The 26921-nt window shown below is 41.7% G+C and overlaps 2 protein-coding genes across 6 annotated transcripts; one reads left to right on the top strand and one right to left on the bottom strand.

Annotated features, from left to right (window-relative positions):
- Positions 1–3472: 3472 nt before the first annotated feature.
- ccdc160 (coiled-coil domain containing 160) lies at positions 3473–10222 on the top strand. Of its 3 annotated transcripts, XM_063189577.1 has the most exons (5): positions 3473–3676; positions 4233–4257; positions 7439–8080; positions 8455–8515; positions 8991–10222. In XM_063189577.1, exons 2-5 carry the CDS (start codon positions 4237–4239, stop codon positions 9254–9256), a joined length of 990 nt encoding a protein of 329 aa, XP_063045647.1. In that variant the 5' UTR covers positions 3473–3676; positions 4233–4236; the 3' UTR covers positions 9257–10222. The 3 variants fall into 3 exon arrangements, with proteins under 3 accessions (XP_063045647.1, XP_063045649.1, XP_063045650.1); XM_063189579.1 differs by lacking the exon at positions 4233–4257 and having other exon boundaries at positions 7414–8080; XM_063189580.1 differs by lacking the exons at positions 3473–3676; positions 4233–4257 and adding an exon at positions 6800–6839 and having other exon boundaries at positions 7414–8080.
- Positions 10223–11886: 1664 nt separating this feature from the next.
- cab39l1 (calcium binding protein 39, like 1) lies at positions 11887–26490 on the bottom strand. Of its 3 annotated transcripts, XM_063190213.1 has the most exons (10): positions 26299–26490; positions 26108–26175; positions 24361–24503; positions 22630–22794; positions 21753–21871; positions 20406–20574; positions 19640–19699; positions 19468–19533; positions 18618–18761; positions 11887–15991 (listed from the first exon to the last, which is right to left on the bottom strand). In XM_063190213.1, exons 3-10 carry the CDS (start codon positions 24475–24477, stop codon positions 15797–15799), a joined length of 1035 nt encoding a protein of 344 aa, XP_063046283.1. In that variant the 5' UTR covers positions 24478–24503; positions 26108–26175; positions 26299–26490; the 3' UTR covers positions 11887–15796. The 3 variants fall into 3 exon arrangements, with proteins under 3 accessions (XP_063046283.1, XP_063046282.1, XP_063046284.1); XM_063190212.1 differs by having other exon boundaries at positions 26108–26490; XM_063190214.1 differs by lacking the exon at positions 26108–26175.
- Between the last annotated feature and the right edge of the window lie 431 nt (positions 26491–26921).

Raw genomic sequence — 26921 nt, 5'->3', positions numbered from 1 at the left:
TTGCCGGTTATGCAATTTCTCATAGGAAAGGTGTGGTTTTGCCCATGGCCATTTATTGGACGTTACAAATGTATCATTTGGCATATACAAACATACCCTCAAGCCAACTGTGTCAGTTGAATCTATTTAAACAAACTGCTTCTGATTGTGAAGTAGTATGCATCATTACCTTTCCACCCCTCCCCGCTCTGATTGGCTCCCTCACTCAGGATCCCGCTTTTGGGGGAGAATCCATACTATTAGATGCAAAGCAGCAAGGGATTTCAGCCTATTCATAAATGTAGGTCCCCATGGGCATGCAAGGTTGGGTGCCTTAACGCACAACACCACAACACCCCTAATTGTGCTGAAACATTTCAGCAAGTCTGGCCATACTCTGTACCAAAGCAACGTGGACTGTTTAATTGACTGTTGTGACAACAATTAGGCCTACCTAACAGGGTGAAAATAGAGGAGATTTTACATCTGTGATCCAGTGCCATGCTTTACTGCAGTACAGATTGGTATAACAGCCTCTCTGTCAAAGATAAAGCTAAACTCCAGTACCAAATCAAAATCTGCTCTCATTGGGCTGCCCTTGGAAGCTCATAACAAGAGTATTCTCCAACTGGCCACATGCATTTCTACGGACATTTCACACATTCTTCACCAAGAATATCAGTTATTACCCTCAAATAGGCATTTCAGAGTTCCCTTCTTTAAATGTGACAGACTCCTTCATACATCAATCAGTTCTTCTGTTGAATCAGTCTCAAGACTATATTTATAGTGCTATCACGATGGTAATGTCTTCAAGCTATGTGTAGGCTATTGTGCTCACCAACCGTATCTCACTAATTTCGTGAAGTATTCACGAAAAAAATAGATTAATTTTCGTGGTGCTTTCACGTTATTGCCCGCCTTTCGTAAAGTCTTCACGAAAATAATAGATTAATTTTCACGCTGCCAATTTGCCTAGCGACCCACTAGTTTGATGCCCTTTCGGTAGCCTACCGTCACATGGTAATCAAACATTTCAAACAAGCAATTTAGGGTTAGGTTTAGGGTCAAGGTTAGGGTTAAGGTTAGGGTTAAGGTTAGGGTTAGGGTTAGGTTTAGGGTTAAGTAGGGTTAAGGTTAGGGTTAGGTTTAGGTTTAGGTTTAGGGGACATAAGGCGTAAGTACCGAAAGGGCGTCGAATTAGTGAGTCCCGAGTGTATCAGCAGTGTTCTGTCAGCACCCCCTCCCCGCCCCTGCAGACGTTTGGATAACCATAGCAGCAGTGGGGCAATTCAAGTGAATAGGCAGCGTGAAAATGAATCTATTATTTTCGTGAAGACTTTACGAAAGGCAGGCAATAACGTGAATGCACCACGAAAAATTAATCTATTATTTTCGTGAAGACTTGTATGTAGGTATGCAAGTATGTGTGTATGTCTATAGGCCTGTGTCCTCTGTCTGCCTTTATCTGTGACTGGTCGACTAGTTCCAGGCCCCAGGTTTTTCTCTGTTGGTGCTTTATGCTCCACATGCATGACTCATGTGCAAGAGTGTTTTTGTGATATATGTGTACTGTATGTCCCGTCTTAAATGAGTCTTGCTCAGGGATGCAAAATGAATTTCAGTGTAAACTGACAATAAAGTCATATCATATCGTATTGTATACGCCCTGTCTATAAACACACCAGAGGCATACAAAGTCACCAACATGTTAGAAAGCAGACATCATTGCTCTCACAAACACAGTGTCTGTTTGCTAACTGTTTAGGCACGATTCTTGTCTGTGAAAGCTATGTCAGTGAAGCCACAAACAAACTACAAAACCACATAAAGTACAAGGTCTGACCAGACGTATAATCAACAGTTCAGGGTTCCATGCACAAGACGTGTTAGTCTAGTAAACCAGACAAACCTAACTAAAGTGGCAGAAAATATATTTGCCTGGCAAGTTTGTTTATACTGCACCATCGGGGGAAGGACACAAAATCCATACTGTCACATGTGTTTATCAGGTTTTTTTTCTCTGTTTAGATCTGTGTAGTGAGTACGTAGTTACAGAAGGCTTAGCATATGAAGACATGGCTGTGCTGGACTATTACATGCAATTAAATCGTATCCTTGTAGTAACCCTAATGCACACCGTACCACCAGTGGCACGCTGTAATAGCCATTGAAAGGTTAATTACCATAGTATTACTCTACTATGACATAACAGAGAGCCTTTAGTAATGCACTATGACTCGGTCATTGCCATTCTGGTAACAGAAAATGTATAACGCTGTTTTAGGTTAAACAGTTTGACACTGCTTCCCTTCCTATCTAACACACTGGAAAGGGCAGTTGCAAAACAGGTTATCAACTTCTTAAATCAGGACGGACAACTGGGCCCAAAACGATCTGGTGTCAAAAGTGGACACTCAACTGAAACCACTTTTTCTCTCAGTAACTGAAGCTCTAAGGACTGCAATAACGGAAGGACTATCCTCGGACTATCTCTGTCCAAAAAACAGTTAATACAGTCATTAACCACGACAGGTGCTGACTTTGGTCCTGATCATCAAATTGGGTTATCTTTTTCTTTTGGACTTAGGCTAATCCATTGTTTGTTTGGTGTTTTTAAGATCATGGGCAGTCATCCTCAGAGCAGAGTGCACATGGCCAGATGCAAAATATTTACCTTTTCTTTGTTGTCTAATTACCACTGGAGTGAACCTATGGCTCGAGGGTCGTTTGCCGCCCTTGAGGCCGTTTTATCCGGCCCCCGATATAATTTCAATGTTATTCAGCTTCACATGAAATAAGACATATTTTGTAAAGGAATTTTAGAAAATGCATTTGCAATACAATTAATTTCAGGGAACCTAGAGAAGGTGGTGGTTGTTTAAAAGGTGGCTGCCTTCAATATAGGCCTAAAGTGAAGGGGGAAATCCTGGTTTGTGTTCATAGTATGGCCCTTGGAGGACTTTTACGGCCCTGAATTTGAAGTGGGCCTTCGAATGAAAAAGATTGCCCACCCCTGGTCTAGAACATTGGAGGGGGGGCGACACACAACCCTCATGGTCAACTGTGCTTAGCAGGCTATAGTATAATGTTAACAAATTAGTCTCATTTGTATGTTACGCATGTGTACTGTAATTATAACCATACATAATTATTACATATAATATATAGGCCTATCATACCACACAGTGGGATGAAATAGGCTATTACGCCTGTAGCTGACAACTACAGAGACAAAAAAACTGTTGGAGTTAGGGAAAGCTAATTTAAAACTCACACTCAATTCACCTTAGTTTAAAAGCTAACAAATTCATACTTCATTTCTACAGTAGCAATGTGTGCAAAGAGATTTTCAGCAGCAGCAGCCTACGCACTACGTGCAGCACTTTGGAGAGGAGAGAGCGCGCCCTATCCAAAATGGCTACCGCGTTCTCTCCATGGTTACGAATCGCCAGCCAGCATCCGCTCACTCACAACAGAGGAAGTTGAACACGGGAGCGATGGCTGAAAAAAGCTGCTAAATATATTTCAAATTTCTGCAAACGTAAGCTTATAGTTTTCAGTCGGGTAGTAGAAGGACAGACGCATTTATAGGGACGTCATGATGGACTGTTTGGCAAGCTAAGTTTTCCCCCAACAGATCAGAGAACCAACCGTGTTTTTGTTGTCGACATTCTGCAAAGAGTCATTCAGCACGGTAGGCTGTAGTTTTCAGCTGATAAGCTTATACTCAAAACTAAACTACGCAAATGTTACTAATTAACATGGTCAACGCTAGGGCGCAGGTTATGCAATGACCTACAAATCCTTTCATGATAGGTCAGATATTTTGTAGCCACGGATGTCTGCCCAAACAGTAGGCTGTATCAAGATTGGGCTTGTCTACGTTTGGGCTGCTGTTTTACCTAGTTGGCGCTACTCAGTTGTTGGGAAATTTATGTGGCATTCTTGAAGCCTCATCCTGAATAGGCCTATTCACCTACTCATGTCCTGATATGACCAACTAAAAACTGTGTTTACTTACGTGGGATTTACCTTAAGTTTACTCAACATGGTTTATTCTTCTAATTCTTATAATGATGAATAGAAGTGTAGGCCTATAAAGTAGAATTTGAAGTAAAAGTAAAAACCCTCTCCCTGTGTCCATTTAGTACAGTGCAATAACTGGTGTATACAATAACTATATAATATCATGTATTAGTGTTTTACTTAAACATTAATTTCCCTCTTCTACTTCATACACCTCTGGATAGGCCTATGAAGATGTCACAGCAAGAGGTTAGGGTTAAGGTTAGGGTTAGGGTTAGGTTTAGGGTTAAGTAGGGTTAAGGTTAGGGTTAGGTTTAGGTTTAGGTTTAGGGGACATAAGGCGTAAGTACCGAAAGGGCGTCGAATTAGTGAGTCCCGAGTGTATCAGCAGTGTTCTGTCAGCACCCCCTCCCCGCCCCTGCAGACGTTTGGATAACCATAGCAGCAGTGGGGCAATTCAAGTGAATAGGCAGCGTGAAAATGAATCTATTATTTTCGTGAAGACTTTACAAAAGGCGGGCAATAACGTGAATGCACCACGAAAAATTAATCTATTATTTTCGTGAAGACTTGTATGTAGGTATGCAAGTATGTGTGTATGTCTATAGGCCTGTGTCCTCTGTCTGCCTTTATCTGTGACTGGTCGACTAGTTCCAGGCCCCAGGTTTTTCTCTGTTGGTGCTTTATGCTCCACATGCATGACTCATGTGCAAGAGGTTTTTTGTGATATATGTGTAGTGTATGTCCCGTCTTAAATGAGTCTTGCCCAGGGATGCAAAATGGATTTCAGTGTAAACTGACAATAAAGTCATATCATATCGTATTGTATACGCCCTGTCTATAAACACACCAGAGGCATACAAAGTCACCAACATGTTAGAAAGCAGACATCATTGCTCTCACAAACACTTTGTCTGTTTGCTAACTGTTTAGGCACAATTCTTGTCTGTGAAAGCTATGTCAGTGAAGCCACAAACAATCTACAAAACCACATGAAGTACAAGGTCTGACCAGACGTGTTAGTCTAGTAAACCAGACAAACCTAACTAAAGTGGCAGAAAATATATTTGCCTGGCAAGTTTCTCTATACTGCACCATCGTGGGAAGGACACAAAATCCATCCTACTGTCACATGTGTTTATCAGGTTTATTTTCTCTGTTTAGATCTTTAAAGTGAGTACGTAGTTACAGAAGGCTTAGCATATGAAGACATGGCTGTGCTGGACTATTACATGCTATTAAATCGTATCCTTGTAGTAACCCCATAATGCACACCGTACCACCAGTGGCACGCTGTAATAGCCATTGAAATGTTAATTACCATAGTATTACTCTACTATGGCATAACAGAGGGCCTTTAGTAATGAACTATGACTCGGTCATTGCCATTCTGGTAACAGAAAATGTATAACGCTGTTTTAGGTTAAACAGTTTGACACTGCTTCCCTTCCTATCCAAGACACTGGAAAGGGCAGTTGCAAAACAGGTTACCAACTTCTTAAATCAGGACGGACAACTGGACCCAAAACGATCTGGTTTCAGAAGTGGACACTCAACTGAAACCACTTTTTCTCTCAGTAACTGAAGCTCTAAGGACTGCAATAATGGAAGGACTATCCTCGGACTATCTCTGTCCAAAAATCAGTTTATACAGTCATTAACCACGACAGGGGCTGACTTTGGTCCTGATCATCAAATTGGGTTATCTTTTTCTTTTGGACTTGGCTAATCCATTGTTTGTTTGGTGTTTTTAAGATCATGGGCAGTCATCCTCAGGGCAGAGAGCACATGGCCAGATGCAAAATATTTACCTTTTCTTTGTTGTCTTACCACTGGAGTGAACCTATGTCTCGAGGGCCGTTTGCGGCCCTTGAGGCCGTTTTATCCAGCCCCCGATATAATTTTAATGTTATTCAGCTTCACATGAAATATGACATATTTTGTAAAGGAATCTTAGAAAATGCATTTGCAATACAATTAATTTATATTCAGGGAACCTAGAGAAGGTGGTGTTTGTTTAAAAGGTGGCTGCCTTCAATATAGGCCTAAAGTGAAGGGGAAAATCCGGGTTTGTGTTCAGAGTAAGGCCCTTGGAGGACTTTAACGGCCCTGAATTTGAAGTGGCCCTATGAAAAAGATAGCCCACCCCTGGTCTAGAACATTGGAGGGGGGCGACACACAACACTCAGGGTCAACTGTGCTTAGCAGGCTATAGTAAAATGTTAACAAATTAGTCTTATTTGTATGTTACGCATGTGTAGTGTAATTATAACCATACATAATTATTACATATAATATATAGGCCTATTAACTCATAACACACAGTGGGAAGAAATAGTTTATTACGCCTGTAGCTGACAACTACAGAGACAAAAAACTGTTGGAGTTAGGGAAAGCTAATTTAAAACTCAATTCACCTTAGTTTAAAAGCTAACAAATTCCTACTTCATTCCTACAGTAGCAATGTGTGCAAAGAGATTTTCAGCAGCAGCAGCCTACGCACTACGTGCAGCACTTTGGAGAGGAGAGAACGCGCCCTATCCAAAATGGCTACCGCGTTCTCTCCATGGTTACGAATCGCCAGCCAGCATCCGCTCACTCATAACAGAGGAAGAGGAACACGGGAGCGATGGCTGAGAAAAGCTGCACAACATAGGCCTATTTCAAAGTTCTGCAAACGTAAGCTTATAGTTTTCAGTCGGGTAATAGAAGGACAGACGTATTTATAGGGACGTCATGATGGACTGTTTGGCAGTCTAATAAGTTTTCCCCCAACAGATCAGAGAACCAACCGTGTTTTTGTTGTCGACATTCTGCAGTCATTCAGCAAGGTAGGCTGTAGTTTTCAGCTGATAAGCTTATACTCAAAACTAAACTACGCAAATGTTACTAATTAACATGGTCAACGCTAGGGCGCAGGTTATGCAATACTAATATTTTATTTTTCATGATAGGTCTGATATTTTGTAGCCACGGATGCCTGCCCAAACAGTAGGCTGTAAGTTATCAAGATTGGGCTTGGCTACGTTTGGGCTGCTGTTTTACCTAGTTGAACTTGGCGCTACTCAGTTGTTGGGAATTTTATGTGGCATTCTTGAAGCCTCATCCTGAATAGGCCTATTCACCTAAGCTACTCATGTCCTGATATGACCAACTAAAAACTGTGCTTACTTACGTGGGATTTACCTTCATTTTACTCAACATGGTGTATTCTTCTAATTCTTATAATGATGAATAGAAGTGTAGGCCTATAAAGTACAATTTGAAGTAAAAGAAAAGTAAAAACCCTCTTCCTGTGTCCATTTAGTACAGTGCAATAACTGTTGTAACAGCTATATAGTATCATGTATTAGTGTTTTACTTAAACATTAATTTCCCTCTTCTACTTCATACACCTCTGGATAGGCCTATGAAGATGTCACAGTAAGAGAAGCTGACTGAAAACATGGAGCCAGAGAACGACCACTGGATAGAAGTGCTGTTTAAGCCACACTTCAGCGTGGAGGAGGCAACAAAGACCATTGAGCAAATCGCAAGACAAAATCAAGCCAGTGACAACAACAACGCAGACCACTCAGTACCGAAATGTCTTAGGACTCCAGAGGGCAAAGAAATCTACCAAAGGGTTCTACGAGAAAGGCAACAAAGGGAAGAACAGCTGCTGAGAGAGAAATTGGCTAAGAGACTAAGCCTAGTTACCACAGCAGTACCAGGGCCAGGACCAAAGCCAGCCAGCTGGGCTACCAAACACCAGTCAAACAGCACAGAGCAAGAGGCTCAAAGTCAAAGCCAACGAGAAGAGGAGAGACAGGGCAGCGAATGCATCTGGAACAAGCAGGATCTGGCCACGCTGTGTGCCACCATGGACACAATAGAGAGGGACAGGCGGCGACTGAAGCTACAGCTGGGTCTGGCGCAGGCCGAGGTGAGGACGGAGCGCGGGGAGCGGAAGAGGTTGCGCGGCCTGCTGGATGAGAGCGAGAGGCAGCTGGCGGCAGCCAGACAGGAAGTGACACGCTGGAAGCTGCGGTGCGAGGCCCAGCTGGCGGACAGCAAGGCCAAGGACGCGCAGGTACATACACACGCAGTACAAACAAACCCTGCCCGAGACCCTTAAGCTATAAGGTTTTTTCCCTTATTTCCTTAAAGGACACATTGCACACTTCCTAAATGACAATACCAGCCTTACTGTCATACGGACTGTAGTTACTGAATAAGAAAGTGTGTACATCAATTCATTCATTCATTCATTCATTCATTCATGTATGAGCTCTGAGATCCTTATCTTATCTATAAGCTTTTTTCTAGCTTCCTTGAATGTCCTTGAATGTCTCTTGCGCACTTGTTGATTTTACCATGCTACTGTGCACTACCATGCTCTGAAATCGCTGATTAAGAAAGTGTGTGAATCGATTCAATCCATTCATTCATTATTCATTCGTTCAGGTACAAGCTCTGACGGACGAGGTCAAGCGGATGGCCGAGGAGACAGCATGCAGGACCACAGGTGTTTTTCATTTCTTCTTTGTTTTGGAGCTTGTTCCAACACTAGTCTGTGCTTCCCATACATACATTAGACCATTCTGTGGCACAGAACCACACATTCAGCACCACAAAATGATTCAGCCCCCCAACACGATTCTTTCATTCTCTGTACTTCTCTCTTTCTCTTCTGGCATTGTATGATTGGTAAATAATGTTCGGTAAATATATTTCAAATCTCCCTCTCTCTCTCTCTCTCTCTCTCTCTCTCTCTCTCACACACACACACACACACAGAATGAGGTGCTACTTGGTATGTTGCTCTGCTCTGTTTGACTATGTTTTTAATTTGTTTCTATACTTACTCTATTAGTAGTGTCTTTTATTGTATTACTCATTCCTCTTAACCCCACCACTGCAAAGCACGTTGCGGCTGTTTTGTCTTTGTGACGCTCTAGACACACGTCAAATAAAAATACATTTTGCTGACTTCCTTACAGGTGAGCAGGAAGCCAGGCAGGAAGTGAGGGAGGCCAACAGGAAGTGCTCCGACCTGCGGTGGGAGCTGGAGACGCTGAGGGAGCAGCAGAGGGTGGAGGAGAGGAGGCTGGAGGCAGCGGCTCGCGTGGAGGAGGACTCTGAGGTGTTCAGGTTAACGCAGGAGCTGGTGGAGGTCAGGGCTGAGCTGAAGGCAGAACAGGAGAGCCATGCCCGTAGTCACACTGCACTGGAAATACTCAGGAAACACTTCACCAAGTCTTCTTGATGTTGGGACTAGGAGTAGCATGAACTTCCCCTCAAAGTCTTCAAATAACACTTCACCAACTTAGCTTAAAGTTGATGAAGGAGTAAAATGAATTCAGGGTCGGGGTGTACTTGTGTGTGAGAGAGCAGATTTTTTTTTTGTTATGACAAGGTCTGACTAATGTATTTCCACTTCTTGGCAAATCTTACATGTTGGACCTTCATGTCAAAGTGTAAGAAGGTAAAGGAGAGGATGTTGGCGACAGCTGCTTGGGTGGAGCAGGACTCTGGTGTTCACCAAGTCTTCTTGCAATCGGCAGTGGAGTATTACATATGATCTAATGTCAGGACTAGACTATTACGAACGACCATGAACTTGTTCTCGAGCAGAAAATGCTCAGAAAATGTGTTCTTACAAAGTCATTTTCATACCGAGTACTATATTACATATGAACTAATGTCAAGACTACAGTATTATGGACTTGCTCTCAAGCTCCTCAGAAAACACTTCACCAACTCATGTTAATGACTGTCTAGAATAGACCTGTATTTAATTTTTGGTCAAGGTGTGTAATGTATGTGTGTCTGAGAGAAAGTATAATGTAGGATTAGCGTGTTATATTGAAGAACATTATTGTGAAAAATTAAAAACATTGAACGCCTCAAAAATTGCTAGAACGCTGTAACAACATGTTGGTAAAAAAAACTTTCTAATGAATTGGGCCGATGTTTGTGTATATGTGTGAAGGAGGTAGAATGATTTACTTCCTTACCTGGCTGTATTAAACGTCCAGTGTGTGACATAGATGTGCATCATCAAAACTTTTAGGAGTATCACCATAGCCAACTTCAAGTGCTGCTATTAGATTTCAATGTTATATTTGTATGTACAGTGAAAATAATAAGTATTTGATCCCTTGCTGATTTTGTTGGTTTGTCCACTAATAAAGACATGATCAGTCTATGATTAGGTTTATTCTCACATGGAGAGACAGAATATCAAAAAGAAAATCCAGAAAAGAATTTCAAAGAATATATTTTAATTGATTTGTATTTAATTGAGGAAATAAGTATTAGACCCCTCTAGCCAAAGAAGACAAGTACTTGGTGGCAAATCCCTTGTTTTCTAGCACAGAGGTCTATGTCCACTTTTCTTTGGAGAGCATCTGTAAATCATTTACAATTTGTGGCTGTTGCTTGGCAAATGGGAGCTTGAGTACCATATGTGCACTTCGGTGTCAGCGTAGTGTTACCAATATTTTCACTGTCGCTGTCTGAAGAAAGCCAAGCAAGTAATCAGAGACCCCTACCATACTGGACATAAACTGTTTGAGCTGCTGCCATCAGGCAGGCGTTACAGGGCTCTGGGTACAAAAACCAACAGGCTAAAAGACAGTTTTTATCCAAAAGCAATCTACACACTTAATTTTGCACAGCTGACTTTTTAAAATCTTAATTCTTTTTATACAGTACTGTATATATAAGTTATAGGTTTCTTTGTTGATTTTTAAGCACCGTGAGCATCTGCACTTTACCAATTTCGTTGTACCTGTACAATGACAATAAAGTTTCATTCATTCATTCACTCATTCATTCATAATGAGATAATTGGCTAGCTCCTCCCATACAGTTACAGGATGCATTCTCTTTGTTCCCATGATTATTGAATACCCACGTCAAATTTTGTATGGAACTCCAGACTGATGGTCATCTCGTATTTGTTTAAGTTTTGGAGTGCAGCAACAGTTTGCTCCTGTCCCGTCTCTTGCTTTTGGTTTTAGAGATGATTTCTGCCTTGTTCAGGTCTAAAATCTTCCCTGACATCCTTTGACAGCGGTTTGGTCTTTCCCATGTTGGCGAATTTGGAGTCTGATTGATTGACTGATATTATGGGCTGATTCAATGTGTCTTTTATGTATTACATGTGTTCAGATGAGAAGTTGATTGGAAGTGCCTATCTGGTCTGTTGGACCAGAACTGATATGGTTGGCAGGGGATCAAATACTTATACTGTTTGACCTCTCTGTGGGTATACAAGGCACCTCATTTTTAGTCAACTCATCATTTTCACTTCGCTTTTCTCTTCAGTTATTGTCACTGAAATCTCTGTGTAATATGGACAGAGCAATTTTTTCCCCAAAAACAGGTCACAGTGAGAGTCGTTGACAAGATCTGTTATTTTAGTCATTAACTGTAAACATTTGTTTAAACTCAAGAATCAATACATTTGTTTATCTTTTTTTTTAATACAATACAAACATTGTGATAGTAATATCTGTAGGTCTCAATGATAGGCTATAGGTTAGGAATGTGGTGATTGAACAAAACACTGGTTAGGTAGACTCAACCTGTCAGCAATAAGCTTTACAAATCACATAGATGTAGACCAGGGGTTCCCAACCTTTTTCAACTTGCGGCCCACTAAAAATAGTCAAAAATGTTCGGGGCCCACCTCTGACCCAATTAAGAATAAAACTCAAGTAAATCAACAACAACACACACCAAAATATGATTCTCATTTTTGGAAAAAGATTTCAAGGCCCACTTGGAATACCTTCAGGGCCCACCAGTGGGCCCCGGCCCATAGGTTGGGAATCACTGACGTAGACTATTCAATCATGTTGTGAAGGGTGTTCAACAAAACACTAGAGCCAAGACAAACAGTATTATTTTATTTTATTTTAATATGCTTCCACACTATTCTTTAAAATACATTTTATGTACATGTTTAATCCTCTCCCAGTTGGAAAAAAATATTTGGAAAAAGGAAAACATACAGGAAACAAAATGGAAAAGGCAAAAAAGTGTGAAAAATACTTAGCATAGCAAACATTTACAGTTTAAATCTGACAGACTTTGGAAAAAAAAGAGAAAAAAAGTCACCAAAATAATAATAATATTCTTTGAAACTTGACATCACAAAATTGCATCGAGTCTTTCAAACGGCAGCAGAATAATGATAACCACTTGTAACCAGGGTAGGTTTTCTTTTTGTTGTGTTATTTTTAAAGCTTACACACCAGAAGTAGTATGCTTTTAATCCAGCACTCATCTCCCTGAGAGGGGCAAAGTTAAGCTGAAACATTCCCAAAAATTAACTCTACGCTGCTTTTCTCTCTCTCTCTCTCTCTCTAATTCATGCATGATTGATACATTCATCCTATCAATGAGCGCTTGATGTCAAGAAAATACTTTTTCGGCCCACAGTGGCAAGAAAGTAAAAGAAAAGAAAAGACAAAACCTCTCAGTTTTCAACCTGCACTACAATTAAAGGCAATTATAATAGTTTCAGGAGTTTACATATTTATTTTCCTTTTTCCCTCCTTTAGTCACACTTTGTGTGCTTGCTAACTGCAAAGCAAGGTATTCTATGAATATCAATTCCCAATTTGCACTTCCTCACTGTACTGTATGAGCGTGGTAACAATAGCGCTCTCCAGTGGTGAACAAGGGTACTGCAACAATTCATTTTCCCATGCTGTTTCTCTTCTGTTTACAGTTCCAGAACAGTGGATGCATAATACATCAAGCAAAATGAAGCATTTCAGGACAGTTGTTCTTACTAGAGTAGCAAACAGTGTTGCTTTTCAGCCACAGCCAACATTATTGCACATTAATTATGCCAAATCAGTCAATAGTTGGGTGTTGTGTTAGTTGAATTTAGAAAAAAAGATGTTTATAAAAAATACAATTTGTGTTTTAAAAACAATGTCGATTTCACCAAGGCCTGAACTCCCTTTTGGAGCAACTCTTCATGGTTTAAGACCACAACTACAGAATGCATCCCTGGAAATGTACAGCCAATGACACAACGTCCCGCAAAGATTTCATCAGTTGGGAAGCATTCATTCGCCCAGCTATGCAGTAGCAGGTTGGCACAAGATATTTACATTCACTCCCATTCAATCGAGAAAGGCACTGAACCAATTATTACTAGTTGTCAAGGAAAGGAAGAAGTGAAAAAATAAACCTCTTTTAAAATGTGCATCAGAAAAATATTCACAGCACAGGCAAGTTTTATATTTATTTAAGTTTGAACTCCGCTGGGGTGAAATCATAACAGCATTTTAAAAATTCTGAATAAAATGAGTCTCAAAAGAGAGATGAAGATCATTTTGAGGACAGTGTAAAGTGATGCTTAAAAGACGAGTGGCACAGAATCGATTCTTTGAGCTCTCCCTAGAAATGCAAATCCTAATGCAATCTCAATCAATGTTGTGTGTATATACCCAGATTTGCAGTTTCAGAAAGCTGTGCTAGCTTGCATTCAAATGACATGGGAGTTCAGATTGAACGGGAGACAAAATGTGACCTTTCTGGCAAGTTTATGCAATAACACCACACAACGTAATACAATGTACTGCTAGCCCTCTGCTGGCACACAGCTGTGTGGTAGACCTGTTGTGAGATGAGATGGGTGACCTTTTAAAAATGGTACGCGTAATGCAGGTGAACTTGAATCTGTTATTGCACGTTCAAGCAGAGTTCCACACACACCATTAGTTCAGTGGAACTGCACTGGCCAGCACCAATGCTTTAGGTAGTAACTCTGAGCAACACCCCAAAGCACTCTACATAGCACGCTGCAACTAAAATTCACATTCAAATATCTGTGCATTTGTGTGTGTGTGTGTGTGTGTGTGTGTGCGCGTGGGGCAGTTATGCACAGTTTTTTAAAATTATTACTATTTTCTGGATTAACGGGAGCTTTCACAACTGCCAGGGTTTTTGCATTCTTATACTAAGTGCAGGCCTCAAAAATGGTTTGAAGCCGAGTTGTTTTCTCTGAAACGCTTTGTAAGCATAATTCATCCTAACCTATACCTGCCCCACCCATCAACAATATCGTCATTTGAAATAAAAACTTGTGAAGGAGAAATGAGTACACAGCACTTAGGAACTCAAAAACCTATGAGGTATATAAGGAAAAAAAACATGTTTGTGCAAACAGGTTACATAGAATATAAATTTCAACTCAAGGTATACCATTTCGCATTCAGGACAACTCTCTCTTTCTCTCTCGCATTCTTTCGCTCTCAGTAGAACCCTTTCTTCCGTTTTTCCATTTCTCCCAAACACCTCAAGTGGCCCATGACAAAGGACTACTGCAGGGGGTGTTTATACAGAAATGGACCCAGTCACACTGTGTTAATTAAAAAACTGTGGTCAATATTAAAGATCTTGTATGGTAACCACAGTTTCGGCTCGTTCAAGTTTAACAGTGCAGGTAAAAAGGGCTGGAGTATGAACCAGGTATATATGGTGGCCATTTTGGTTTGACGCCTACTTTAAATCTGCTTCCAAACGCCTTCAGTTACCTAGGAAACAGAAGGGCATCTGACAAAGCAAAAGAAAAACAACAAAATGTCCATCCCAACCACAATAATATTATTACAGTGTTTGTGTACAGGGTTGTTTGCAACTCCTGTGTTGCGTGTACCATTATGTGGATACATAACTGGAAAAATATGACTCAACCCTGGAAAAAAAAAAAGTTTTTGCTGTTTTTGACTATGAAAATTCCCTAAAAAACCTTGAAGCGAGAAAACAAAATATTAAATATCCCTACAATACTTAAAATACACTTCCTAACAACCTAGCCCAAGCGAAGCAAAAAAAGAAAAAAAAGGAAGAAAACACTAATACACTTCTGTCGTCAGAGAAGCACAAGAGGTGAAACCCAGTATCAAAGAGGTGTCTTTACATGTAACAACCCCAAAGTAGATGAGGAAAATTATTTATAAGTGCGGTGTGGAGAGAGCCAGCCAAGTTGCGCAACTGACAATTTTTTTGTTTTAGTCTGGAGTGAGTAGTTTCAAATTCATTTCGCTTAAAATGTTGGGAGAGGCGTTCTTTGTAAGGCTGCCCTCTTATTGGCCGATACTGAGCCATATATATAACGCTATTCACAACGAGAGATCATATACAATCTTAAGGTTTTCCATTTGTGTGCCATTACAATATTTCAGGCACAATTTTTAATGTTTCAAGGAAGTGTTGACTCCTATGGAGATGCATGCGTGTGTTTGTGTGTTGGTGGGGGAAGGAGTGTGGGCTTCTGCTTCAACTGAACAACAGTCTTGAGCATTGAGGTATTGAAATCAAGTTGGATTTCACACCTTTGTTGACTGGCTATGCTTATGTCAAAGAGTGTGTGGGTCCAACTCACTCCTCTCCTCATATCTCCACCGCCCCCACCACCACCACCTTTCACTGCCTATATATTCTGGGAAAGTAAGAGGGTCTGCACAAGAACGTTAACTATGTTTTCCCCCTATTATAGAGGTTCAAATGCAGAGGAAACAAAGGACCAGAAAGCCATCTCTTCTTCTCCCTAAACCCTTTTTTCTAAATCCTCTCTTGCCTCCACTGAGGTCTCCAACCTCTCCGTCACCTTTCCTTTTGTTTTGTTTTTGTTTTCCCTCCGAAACCTCAGCGAAATTCTCCCAGCTCCCACCCCCAAAAACATCCAAACCTCCTCCCTTTTCATTACGCCATTATCCATGTTTTTTTTTTACCAGCAGCCGTTTCAAGGGTTTTTCTTTTCTCTCTTTTCTTTTCCCTAGGAGGATTCCTCGGGCGGCGTGGGCCTCTTTAAGTCCCGGATCTGCTTGATCAGGTAGTTCTTCTCGTCGCAGAACTGCTCGTCCTCGGAGCGGTCGGTCTGGAAGTGGGAGAGGAACTCCACCAGTTTGGTCTGGTTCTTCAGCAGGATGTCCAGCACCGGCTGCGTCTTGTTAGGGTTGGCCACAAACACCTGGCAACACACACACACACACACACACACGCACACGCACACGCACACGCACACGCACACGCACACGCACACGCACACGCACACGCACACGCACACGCACACGCACACACTTAATGATATCAATTTAAGTTGAATATTTAAATATTATTTTAGTTAATCTAGTCAATTTATTTCACTCTGCGGCATCTTGGTATCACCTTCAGGCAGATTACATTACATTAAACTTATCTGATGCCTTTATCCAAAGCGACTAACATTTATTTACAGGGTATTGGTTAAAGATCCCTCTGAGTTTAAGACCACCTCCCTAACCATTTATTAGTAGGATTGGTAAGACCGGACCCTGACTCGATATGAATGGAACACCACGAGTGATGCACTCACTGACAACTAACAATCGCTGTGAAAAGTTGACTATATTGGCGTGTTAAGTTGGTTCTCGTGAATCAAAACAAAACTTTTACATTCACGCTTCTCACAGATTATTTTGACACTATGCAAGCACAGTGTCCACAAATACCTACGTGCAAGCGCAACCACCCACCCACACAGTTACAGTTTTGGTGCGTTTGTCCTAAAAGCATGCCGTGCCAGCTCCTTGAGGTTGGTCAATAACACCTGAGAGCACGTACACACAGTCAAGAGCAAATTTAGGCACGAGTCAGCCAAACACAGACAAGAGTCAGACTTCTGAAAATTCTGTTCAGAAATCTGATGGTTGCTGGTTCTATTCCCGACACGAATAGGTGAGTGCAGGGCCATATATAAACAGCTGTAGGTAAGTCAGTGGCGGTACTGTATCACCAGCACAGCACCCCCATCCTCCTCTATGGCTGAGACACCCTGAGCATGGTACCATCCATCCCCACACATTGCTCCTCTGGTGAGACCAGATTTTTTTTTTTTTTTAAAAGGCTCTCTTGGAATCGTGGGCAGGACCCCATTCACAAGGAATTGTTGCAGTTTCTCTCTAAAATAATGCAACAGACCAGCTCTGGATCACTTCTCACCAAAAGTACAGACATGGCATGACCTTTTGGTGTGCCGGTTTCATTTTACACCATATATTGCTTTAAAAACAAACTGAATATCTTTGTGAGCACTAAGTGTTGTTTCCCAATGACAATGATTTTCCCCGTCACATCAGGGTTTGATGTTAACTTTTGTGCTCACTGGCCACTGAGGCTAGTTGCTCTACCCGACTCACTAGCCATTCAGCCTTGCTTCAATCCACAGTTTTGTCATCAGTCGTCTTTCTTTACCATGATACTGTACATTTAACCTCATAGGATGAAGAACTTAAGACAAGAAGATTAATGCTACTAACTTCCCCTATGAAGCTCTTCACCTTTGGCATGGTTACTCTGATGAGGGCTCACAGCCGATAAAAAAAATCAAGTGGTGAAAACGTAAAGGCAGCAGTGCTGAGCTCTTTTCTTCTGCCCTGAAATCATAGCAAATTTCAACTCTGCTAAACTCGTTGACTGCCTCCTGAATACATGGTAATAAAAAGCCCAGCATTGGGAGACAACACAAGGGCGCATGCTAGCTAAAAGTCAAATGGACACTCCGTGCAGAGCCTGTGTGTGCACCACAACACAGCCCAAGATGCCTCTGTTTTGTTTGGCAGTCTCTGTTGAACGTCAACAGAGGCAATGACGTCACACATGCAGACTCTCATAGCTCGCCTTTTTAAATACACATGCCGCACACTCACACGCGCACACACACGCACACACACGTGTGTAAGTAACAGTCAAGCGTCAAGAACTGATGTGAGATCAGCTTTTGCTATGTCTACCGCCATGGTTCAAGACCGGGGCAGGGCAGGGCAGGAGAGCAGAGCAGAGACTAGGAGGACTGACCTGATCAACCGACACTAGTGTTCCCCCCATTGATGCAATGGAGGAAGTAAACAGATACAGCTGGGCCAAAAGAAAAAGGAGAAAGACGGCACCTTTGCACTCACACACAGGCCACGCTGTCCAGTGTGCCATGAATTAAACACACAGGTCGCGTTCAAGACGCATGAACCACAGTAAACGACACGTTAAATTCATAGGGGCGTTGAAGCTGAACACTGTGTTATGTGCCAGAAGTCATGAGCCTATGACAGCTGAGAGGGAGATCCTCTATTATGCCGTTCTAGCAGAGGAAAAGCGTTGGCAATTGGGTAAGTGGTCGAACACGCATACCACACAGTGGCAAATATACACTGAAGTCTGGGATGATGCCGCAGAAACCATCAACACTGAGCAAATGCATGCAACGTGAAAGCGCACACGTCAAATTTATAACTAGAATGCATTGTAATATTTCAGTCGTGGCCTAATGTGCTTTAGACCATAGGGATACTGGTTCAAATCCCTCCCTTCCACTCAGTCTCTACCTCTACGGCTGGAGATCCCATGAGCAGGGCACCTAACCCCACACTACTCCAGGGACTGTAACCAATACCCCATACTTAAAATATCTTCAATTCGGTAGTATGATGTAATTATGTAATAATGTAATAATAACAATGTAATAATTTCATTGTGCACGTGCGCAGATCTAATCATTTCTGAGGCATCACAAAGTCTAAAAGGTTGCGACAACAATTAGTTCAATTAAAAAAACGACGCACCTTGAAGACGTGGAAGGCCTCGAACTGGATGTTGCGGCTGTTGTCCCTCAGCATGTTCATCATCAGCTTGAGGTTCTCGGCGTGGCTGATGTATTTGGTCATGACGGTGAAGTTGTGCCGGTCCAGCAGCAGCTCCCCCAGTAGCTGAAAACAGAAAAGCACAAAATAAATATAAATAAATATAAAGTAAATATCAATGAATACATTCAGACCAGAGCAGTGTACACATTAAGCCGGATAAATGCTAATACTCGAACCTGCAGTTAAAACAATCCGGACAAGTTTTCAGAAAGGTCTACTATTAGCAAAACTGGGGTTTTCAGATTTCTCAGTGGTCGTATGCAAAAAGCTTGGAATTTACTGTATTAATGTGTATGGTTGTGAAGGGTTAACGGATGCATTGTGAGTTTTCATATGTATCCGCCTTAGTGTGTACAGGGCCTTGACCACAGCTATGTATCTCAACTCTCAAGTATCAAAATACAAGTGATTAATTGTTATATGTCAATAGTATTCTATCATAACATGAAATTAAGTTTTTTTGCAAATGTAAAAAACAAACAGTTTACACACAAAACATGACATTCAAATCAATCATTAGACTGTTTATGAAGATTCTCCTTTATTTGGGTCATCTTAGCCAAATGTGCCTAGTTTTAAATTCTTCTTGAGAAGTCCTCTTGCTTAACTCATTTGATATCTACGACTAGTCTATTGCTGAGTTTCCATTATCTCCCAATTACACAAGCATTCTATTGCAGAAAATGAAGAGCTCTTTGTATATAAAGACACAATTACATGTAATACGACAAAACACTCCCAAGGGAAAAGGGAATTCTCCAAAGCTCACCTTAAGAGACTGTCGCTTGGTAACATAATTATCAGAATGCAGCAACTTCTCGTATTCTGTAAACACCTGCAAGGTAAGAACATGAAAAAAAGAATGCCAGATTAGTGATCTATGGCACAATTTCAACAATATGATTTCATACCAAGCAAAAACAACAAACATATTCTCTCACCCTCTCGTAGTTTGTCTCCAGGAAGTCAGCACACATAATCTTATGCCTTGTCAGGAGGTCCTAATCCAAGAGATGATTATGTGTTACAACAGCAGATGAGACATTATCAAAACAAACAAATTGCATTGCCGACACTGAAGAGCCTCAGTACTCAGACAACATACTAAATATGGAGTTGTCCTATGTCAACATGAGTCCCAGAAACAATTGAAGGTCTATCTAAACAAAAAAATATTCAAAGAAAACACAACAAATGAGGCAGGGAGACACATCAAAAATGCATAAAGGACAAAAATACCGAAAATGAGCACTGAAGTACAACTCTCTACCAATGGACCACTTCAATAAGCTTGGAGCAAAGGACATGGCCTGAATACCACCTTAGACTGGAGTACCATACCTTAAAAGGTGCATCAAAAATACTAAATCAAACCAAGATATCGCAAAACACGCCCACTCAATGCAAAAGCGTGTGCTCAAGTTGGGGGGCGTTGTCCCCTACTACTTCTTCTTTTTTTGAGGTGTTTGCGCAAGATGTGCGCTACCGCCATCTACAGTGCTAAGGGGACTTCATTGATTCTCAACCTCAGGACTCCAAAGGTCTCCTAACCGAAGGTCTCCTAAAGGGGCGTTCACCCAACATAAAGTGGATACCGGAAAAGAAACAAAATGACGCTTCTTGTTAGATCCACCTTCTTTGGGTGCATCATACCTTACACAAGGCAAGGTACCGGCTGAAGTGTTAGACTGGAGTATTGCATCGTACCTTGAACGAGGCGAAGGCGTCGGAGGCGATGTCGAAGGTAGAGAGCTCCACGTAGCCGAAGAAGCGGTAGAAGTCCTCAGAGAAGAGCACAGTCCTCGCCAGGGGCTCGTGGCGGAGGCACTCCCTCAGCATCATGCCACAGTTCAACGCCACCTCCGGACTGTCATAGCTAACAACACACATCACATTGCATTACATTACAACACAGACAGCATTCTCATAGCTTACGACAAACATTATTACACTGCATTACATTACGACAGTATTCTCATAGCTAACCACACACATTACATAGCATTACATTACAACACATAGGTCCAATGTTTAGTAGGGATGGGAATTTTTGGCAAACACACTTCAAAAATCGATGGCCACTATTCCAATATTTGAATAACATTCGAATATTATTCTCCCTGGCTGTTAACCGTGTGTGTGGAACTTTTTAGCACGCCTTTCGTGTTGAAAATGAAAGACAAGATGCCGTTCTCAAGAGCACCATTTGATTGATCCTGACATCACACGCAACATGCACCAGTCATTCCAAGCAAATGACTTGAGTCAGCACTAATTTGTATAGACATGTTCAAATAGAATAGAGCTTCTCAAGCATGCATTAATTAACTACCGGTACCCATTTTTTTCTTCTTAGTATGATTGCGCTTATTGCAAAGCATTACACTGGAAATAGTAGCTGGCTCGGGGATTCAATTTAATCGTTCCATTTCCCCATTGCTGACGGCACATGTCTGCGCAGTATCAGTATTGCAGCTACAAACATCCACAGTGGTGGTTGCGCAATCCCCCCCACCACCCCCTACATGCAATGCTAAAAACAGGACTTCCTCCACTCTGGAGCTCTGGTTTGAGTTCAGCTATTTGTGGGCGTGCCATTCAATCACGCATCACAAAGTTATAGATTTACACTCCAGCCGCAGTCGGGTCATAAAGGGATGCCGGGACAGATCTGCAGCATGGCTGTTAGTTAAGAGTTAGAGTGGCATGCCATGCCATGCCATGCCCCCAGGCTTGGAAACCCAGTGGTTACCACAGAACATTTGATAGTGAAGGTGGGTGGGTGGTGGGGTGAGTCAGCCTGTATCACAAACATGGGACTGACTACCCATCATCATCATTGGGAAAGCTATGCTGTGCAGTTTCATATTAAATACGATGTAAACAACCCTAAATAATTATCAGCTTACACAATTTTTGTGATGCAACTTAAAGTTATTATAGGAAACAAATTCCCAAACACAATACAAAATCTATATTTTCAGGGGACCAAGTCAAGGTGGCTGCCTTAGCTTATGAAGTGCTCGGGAAAACTCTCCTGAAAAGTTCACCTACCCTTTCAGCAGCATGAAGAGTATCTGTGTGTGAGAGGAGATGTATTCCACTGTGGGGGTTCGTGTCCCGATCTGACGGCGCACAACGTTACTGAAGACGTGGACCACATCTTTTTTGCCCTGTGATTAAAAAAAAAAACACACACAGATGGATCAATTCAACAAAGCGATGACCAGGTGCTATTTTAACAAGATTTTTTTCCACTTCAATGTCGATGGATTTTTCAATACTAGTTTGTCAGGCTGTATAAGACAATGTTGAAATGCTTGAACCTCGATAATAACTTAGTTATTACCATTTCAGACACCAGTTTCTACGCACACTTTTATGATGAAATTGTATAGCACAATTCATGCAACATGCAGCTCAAAATGCTTCGACAGGAACACAAAGCTTGGCATTTTCACAGAAATTTAAGAAGGTCAGCATGACCACAGGAGGTTGGTTTGGCCGAGATAGATATGAATTTCTGCATGTGGAATGGACAGTATGCAGGATTTTTTTATACACTTTTGAATGAATAATAATACCTTACCGTGGTTTAATCTAACACACCTCTCTGGGTACAATGTGTGCAAAAACACTATCTTCAAAACAGTTCTTGATATTCACCTCGAAGCTGTTCCTCTTATTTTCTACACTTAACCGTGAAGTAGTTATAGCCAGTGCGACCGTCTGAAAACAGGTGTGCATGCAAAAGCACTCTCAATAATCTTCAAACAATTTCTTGATAAACACCCGTCTGGAAGTCAATCCTCTGTAAATTTGATACACATTTGGATAACCTTATGTAGCGTGGTAATATCCAATGCATCCATCTGAAAACAGATGTTGCGCTCAAAAGCACTCCATCTTCAAACAGTGGTCTGTTACCCACCTCAAAGTCGATCCTCTGCAGGTTGGCGATGAGGGAGATGAGGAGGTTTGTGTTGTAGAGCTCCTGTGCCAGCTGTGCCACCGCCTCCGTTTGGGGCTCCTTGTCCGCCGTGCCACACAGCACCTCCTTCAGGGACGCCAGGTTCTTGGACACCTCCTCTGACACCTGCCGGAGGAATAAGTGGCCATGTTCAAATGCTGCAACGCTTTCCTAAACTTTCCTGCAGTTTCCTGATTGAATGAATTATATGGCCGCAACGTATCAAAATGTGCTGCAACAGACATACGGTATCCAGAGCAGCTGTACCCCTAACTGGAGTTGGGATATTACCCATGGATGAAGGGTCCTTGAGCGAGACACCGACCCAACCTCACAATCCACCAAGGAGGGACGGTAACCAACACCCTGTGTTGTATCTTAAGAACTGTACGTTGCTTTGGGTATAACCGCACAAATACACCTACCGCGACAAGAGTGAGGCGAGCGACGGAAGTAATTGACTTTGTATTGAGTCGCGCGACAAAAGCGATTCTGGAGACTAGAGGCGATTTGCGCGACGAGCGCGACAGTTTGAAGTTGAAATCCTTTCAACTTTCTATGACGTGGTTCGGCGACCAGCCGCGACAGCCAATGACTGTATAGAGGTCAGTGGCCACAGCCAATGGGAATGTTGCTTTGCCTTCTGCTTGTAATGAACATACTGTAGTCGCTTCAATCGCTCGTATCGCTTCAATCACATCGCGCCTGGTCTATTCGTGCGGTAAGTGTCCGCTAAGTATATGCAAAGCGACATTATGGGGATATTTATGATGGCCATAAAGAGAAGACACAAATGCCAATATGGGTATACACATCATATGCCTTGTGAGGTCCCATGGAATCCATATGACTGGCTATATAGTGGCCACAGGGTATACTGCATGTTCAACTACATGGATGACATGCATGGTGTGTGTGTGTGTGTGTGTGTGTGTGTGTGTGTGTGTGTGTGTGTGTGTGTGTGTGTTGCTTTCAATACATTATGTAACAATAAATGGTGGACAGGGGTCAAAGACGTCCAAAATGGCATTGTCATTCAGTGTAACGGATACCTTCTGCTGACTGTAACTGTAAAAAAAACCATTTCAAGTGAATGGATGACAGCCAAGGTTTTCATGAATTCACTGGAAAAAAAATAAAATAAAGAGTCATGTTTCTTACAGTTACAGTCAGAAGAAGGTATCTGTTACACTGAATGACAGTTCCTTTTTGGACGTCTTTGACCCACATGTTATGTAAGTAATATTGGGAACCCTTTTGTGGTTGATTGATTATTGGTTATTTGGGTAATGACAGATACAAACATAGATATCTAGGACAGTCATCTCACAAATAAATCAAAATGTTTTGACGGAACAGTCCACCAGTTTTGGGAAAATATGCTCATTTCACACATCCCCTTGATTTAAATGATAGAGATTTACCTTTCTCCTGGTTCTTCCATCAGCCGGGTGAAATTACTTCTTAGCATGCATCATTGCAACTGGTCCCATTCAGTTTAATGACACAAGCTAAGAAGTATAGTACTATCACCAGTATCAAGTAACAGCCAGAACAAAAGTAATCATTAAAGTTGAGGGGAGGCATAAAATTAGCACATTTCCAGATGAATGACTACATTCCAACACCAATATTTGTGGACACATACACACACACAGTGATTCTGTGAGATGATACTCTCGTAACGCTTACCTTTTCACATTTCTTGCTGTCGGAAGTCTCTAGCTTCTCCAGGCTGGCCACATTCTCCTTTAGGCTTTTGACGATTTCTGCGGGGCTCTTCGTTGACTTCCCGAAGGGGAACGGCATGGCGGTCTGACAGTGGGAGGGCTTGGCTGGAGAGAGGAGGAGAGAAGAGGAGAGGAGAAGAGTGAAACAGAAGTTTCATTGACATAAATCAGCTCCCAACTCACCAACCCACTAACATGCCTGGCTGCCTGTTATAGCCAGCATACTGCCATCCAACTCACCACTCAATAACATTTACTGTGGCAAAAAAAACAAAAAACAAAAACGATCATGCCTGGCTGGCTGTTGTATCCAGCAGCATACTGGCATCAATTCACCACTCAATAAAATAATAACTAAAAAAAAACACACACACAGGGGTGCCCACAATAATGTGATTATTTCCATGACACATTACAGCATCTTAAAACCATATGAACAATATGCTGTTTGTACCCCCTAGTACTTTAATCAACAGTCATATCTGACAGGCATACATGTATAGTTTGTTTACAGACATCATGTCAGGTACATTAAGTCATTATCCAGTGAGATTTACTGAAAAACACAGAATCGTTAAACACAAACACATGACAGAAGGAATAAAAACAGCCTCCTGTATGTTCTTGTGTGCACATAACACAGCAACCATTTGATTCTCCTACAGCATCGTAGACATGCATAAATGTTGTGTTTATTTCACCTACATCTGTCGATTGACGCTGTGCAAGTATCGCAGTTTGCATACACTTCTACACAACTGCTCTGTTCTCGCCCCAGGTTATTTCAAAACGCTAGATTAGCTTTCAGGCAGTTTGCACGTACAGTATACAGGCAGCTACAGCATGTTGCTGAAGGCAAGTTACAAGTCTCCACCCCACTCCTGCATTCGTGAAGTTGACATTATACTAAGGAAGAAGCTGTATGTCGTCGGTGTTCTTCCGAACCTTCTACGCTGAAGCAGTAAATGTCACCACAAACTGATAGCTGGTTACAAAGTAACCAAAGTTGTAGTAACATTGAACAGAACTTCAGTGTTACTTACTATCCAATAGCATACTACGCATTGTAGCACACCTTGACACACGACATGGAATAGTTTGATGACAGTTCACAGTAACCCAGTTAGCTAAAGTTACAGACAAGACATGTTATGGTTCAGTTATCAGTTATGCCTCAGCGCATTCAAAGAAATGTAGATTTAAAAGAAGGCAAACTTATCCAACCACGCCTGACACGGAAAGAGAACGTTTCGAACAACATGAGTACTGTAAGATATTATCTTCAAAGCATTTCCAAGGAAGCTGCCCCACTACCACGCAAACTCAAAAACCAAGTTACGTTCCAGCTAGGGCAGCAGAGTTAACGTAGTTAACGTGACTCCCAGGGCAAACTGAACTTCACTTTGGTCACCAAATCTACAAGCCAAGCCAGCCACTAGTTGTAAACTACTGTTGCAACATTTACGGAGGTCTGGTAATCTGTAGTAGCCACCATCACCAAACAAATGCTATGTCCAAACAAACTTAAACTTGGTTTAATGGCTGACTGTGAAGCTAACGACACTGTTCTTGTTAACATTAGCTTTCCTGTCAATCATTTCGGATTCCGAAAAAGAAAAACTAGCCTCTTTAGCTAACATTAGCAACAGGCTGGCTCATGTCACTCAACAGCTGGCCATATAACTGCAAGCTAATGTCAGGTTACTTACCAGGCTCAAAAGTCGGCTTTTCAAAATCACCAAAAATAGCCGGTGTGCGGCTATGTAGATACAGCGAACTGTAGTTGGGGGCGAGGACAAAAACGTTTGTAGTTGATGGAAAAAGGCTGCTAACGCTCACGTTAGATCACAACTTCATAGCTACCAAGGTGAAAGCAATCGTGCGGTTGTTTAGTACTCACTTTTACTTTTTTGCCAAACCAAAGTATTTAAAAAGCGCTTCTTCCTTTCCCCTCTACTGTTCCTCACTTCTGTATGTCCGCACTGTTATCTGCTAGTTAGCTTGCTAACTACGTGTCCTATCTCCAGAGCTAATGAACAAGTTACCTTCGCAACAACAGGGTGGGTGCGTTTGAAACACCCAGCATTCATTATTGATGTTTAGAGCAGCCAATCATTCGGGAGGAAGTGGTTCCGAGCTCTATGTTTTCAACTGAACGTGCAAAAAATATGCACGAGGAAATTAACTAATGCAGAAAAGTTAGTTTGATGAAATGAGAATTTATTAAAAGATTGTGGGTGCGTAAATAAGACATTTAAGGGACGCCACGGGTCACATGTGACCAACTGGTGTCCAAAACACAAGGCAAGGTTTAGTTATGTATGGGCAAAACAATTTTCACAAACGAAGCCTACGGGCTGGCACATCGTTAGGACAAACCTGAGGGACCGGTTATTGGCATCAAATTTGTTAATTAACTCACCCTGAATAAGTTTAGTAACCTACCCTATTAATCGGAAAACCTGGAGTGTATAGGTATTCGTCGTTTCATTAACTCATTAATTCTATTTGATCATTTCAGCA

Source organism: Engraulis encrasicolus, chromosome 23 (genome assembly GCF_034702125.1).
Source record: "Engraulis encrasicolus isolate BLACKSEA-1 chromosome 23, IST_EnEncr_1.0, whole genome shotgun sequence".
NCBI classification, from domain to species: domain Eukaryota; kingdom Metazoa; phylum Chordata; class Actinopteri; order Clupeiformes; family Engraulidae; genus Engraulis; species Engraulis encrasicolus.
The sequence above is the reverse complement of the archived record's forward strand: the minus strand, read 5'-3'. Positions and strand labels throughout refer to the sequence as shown.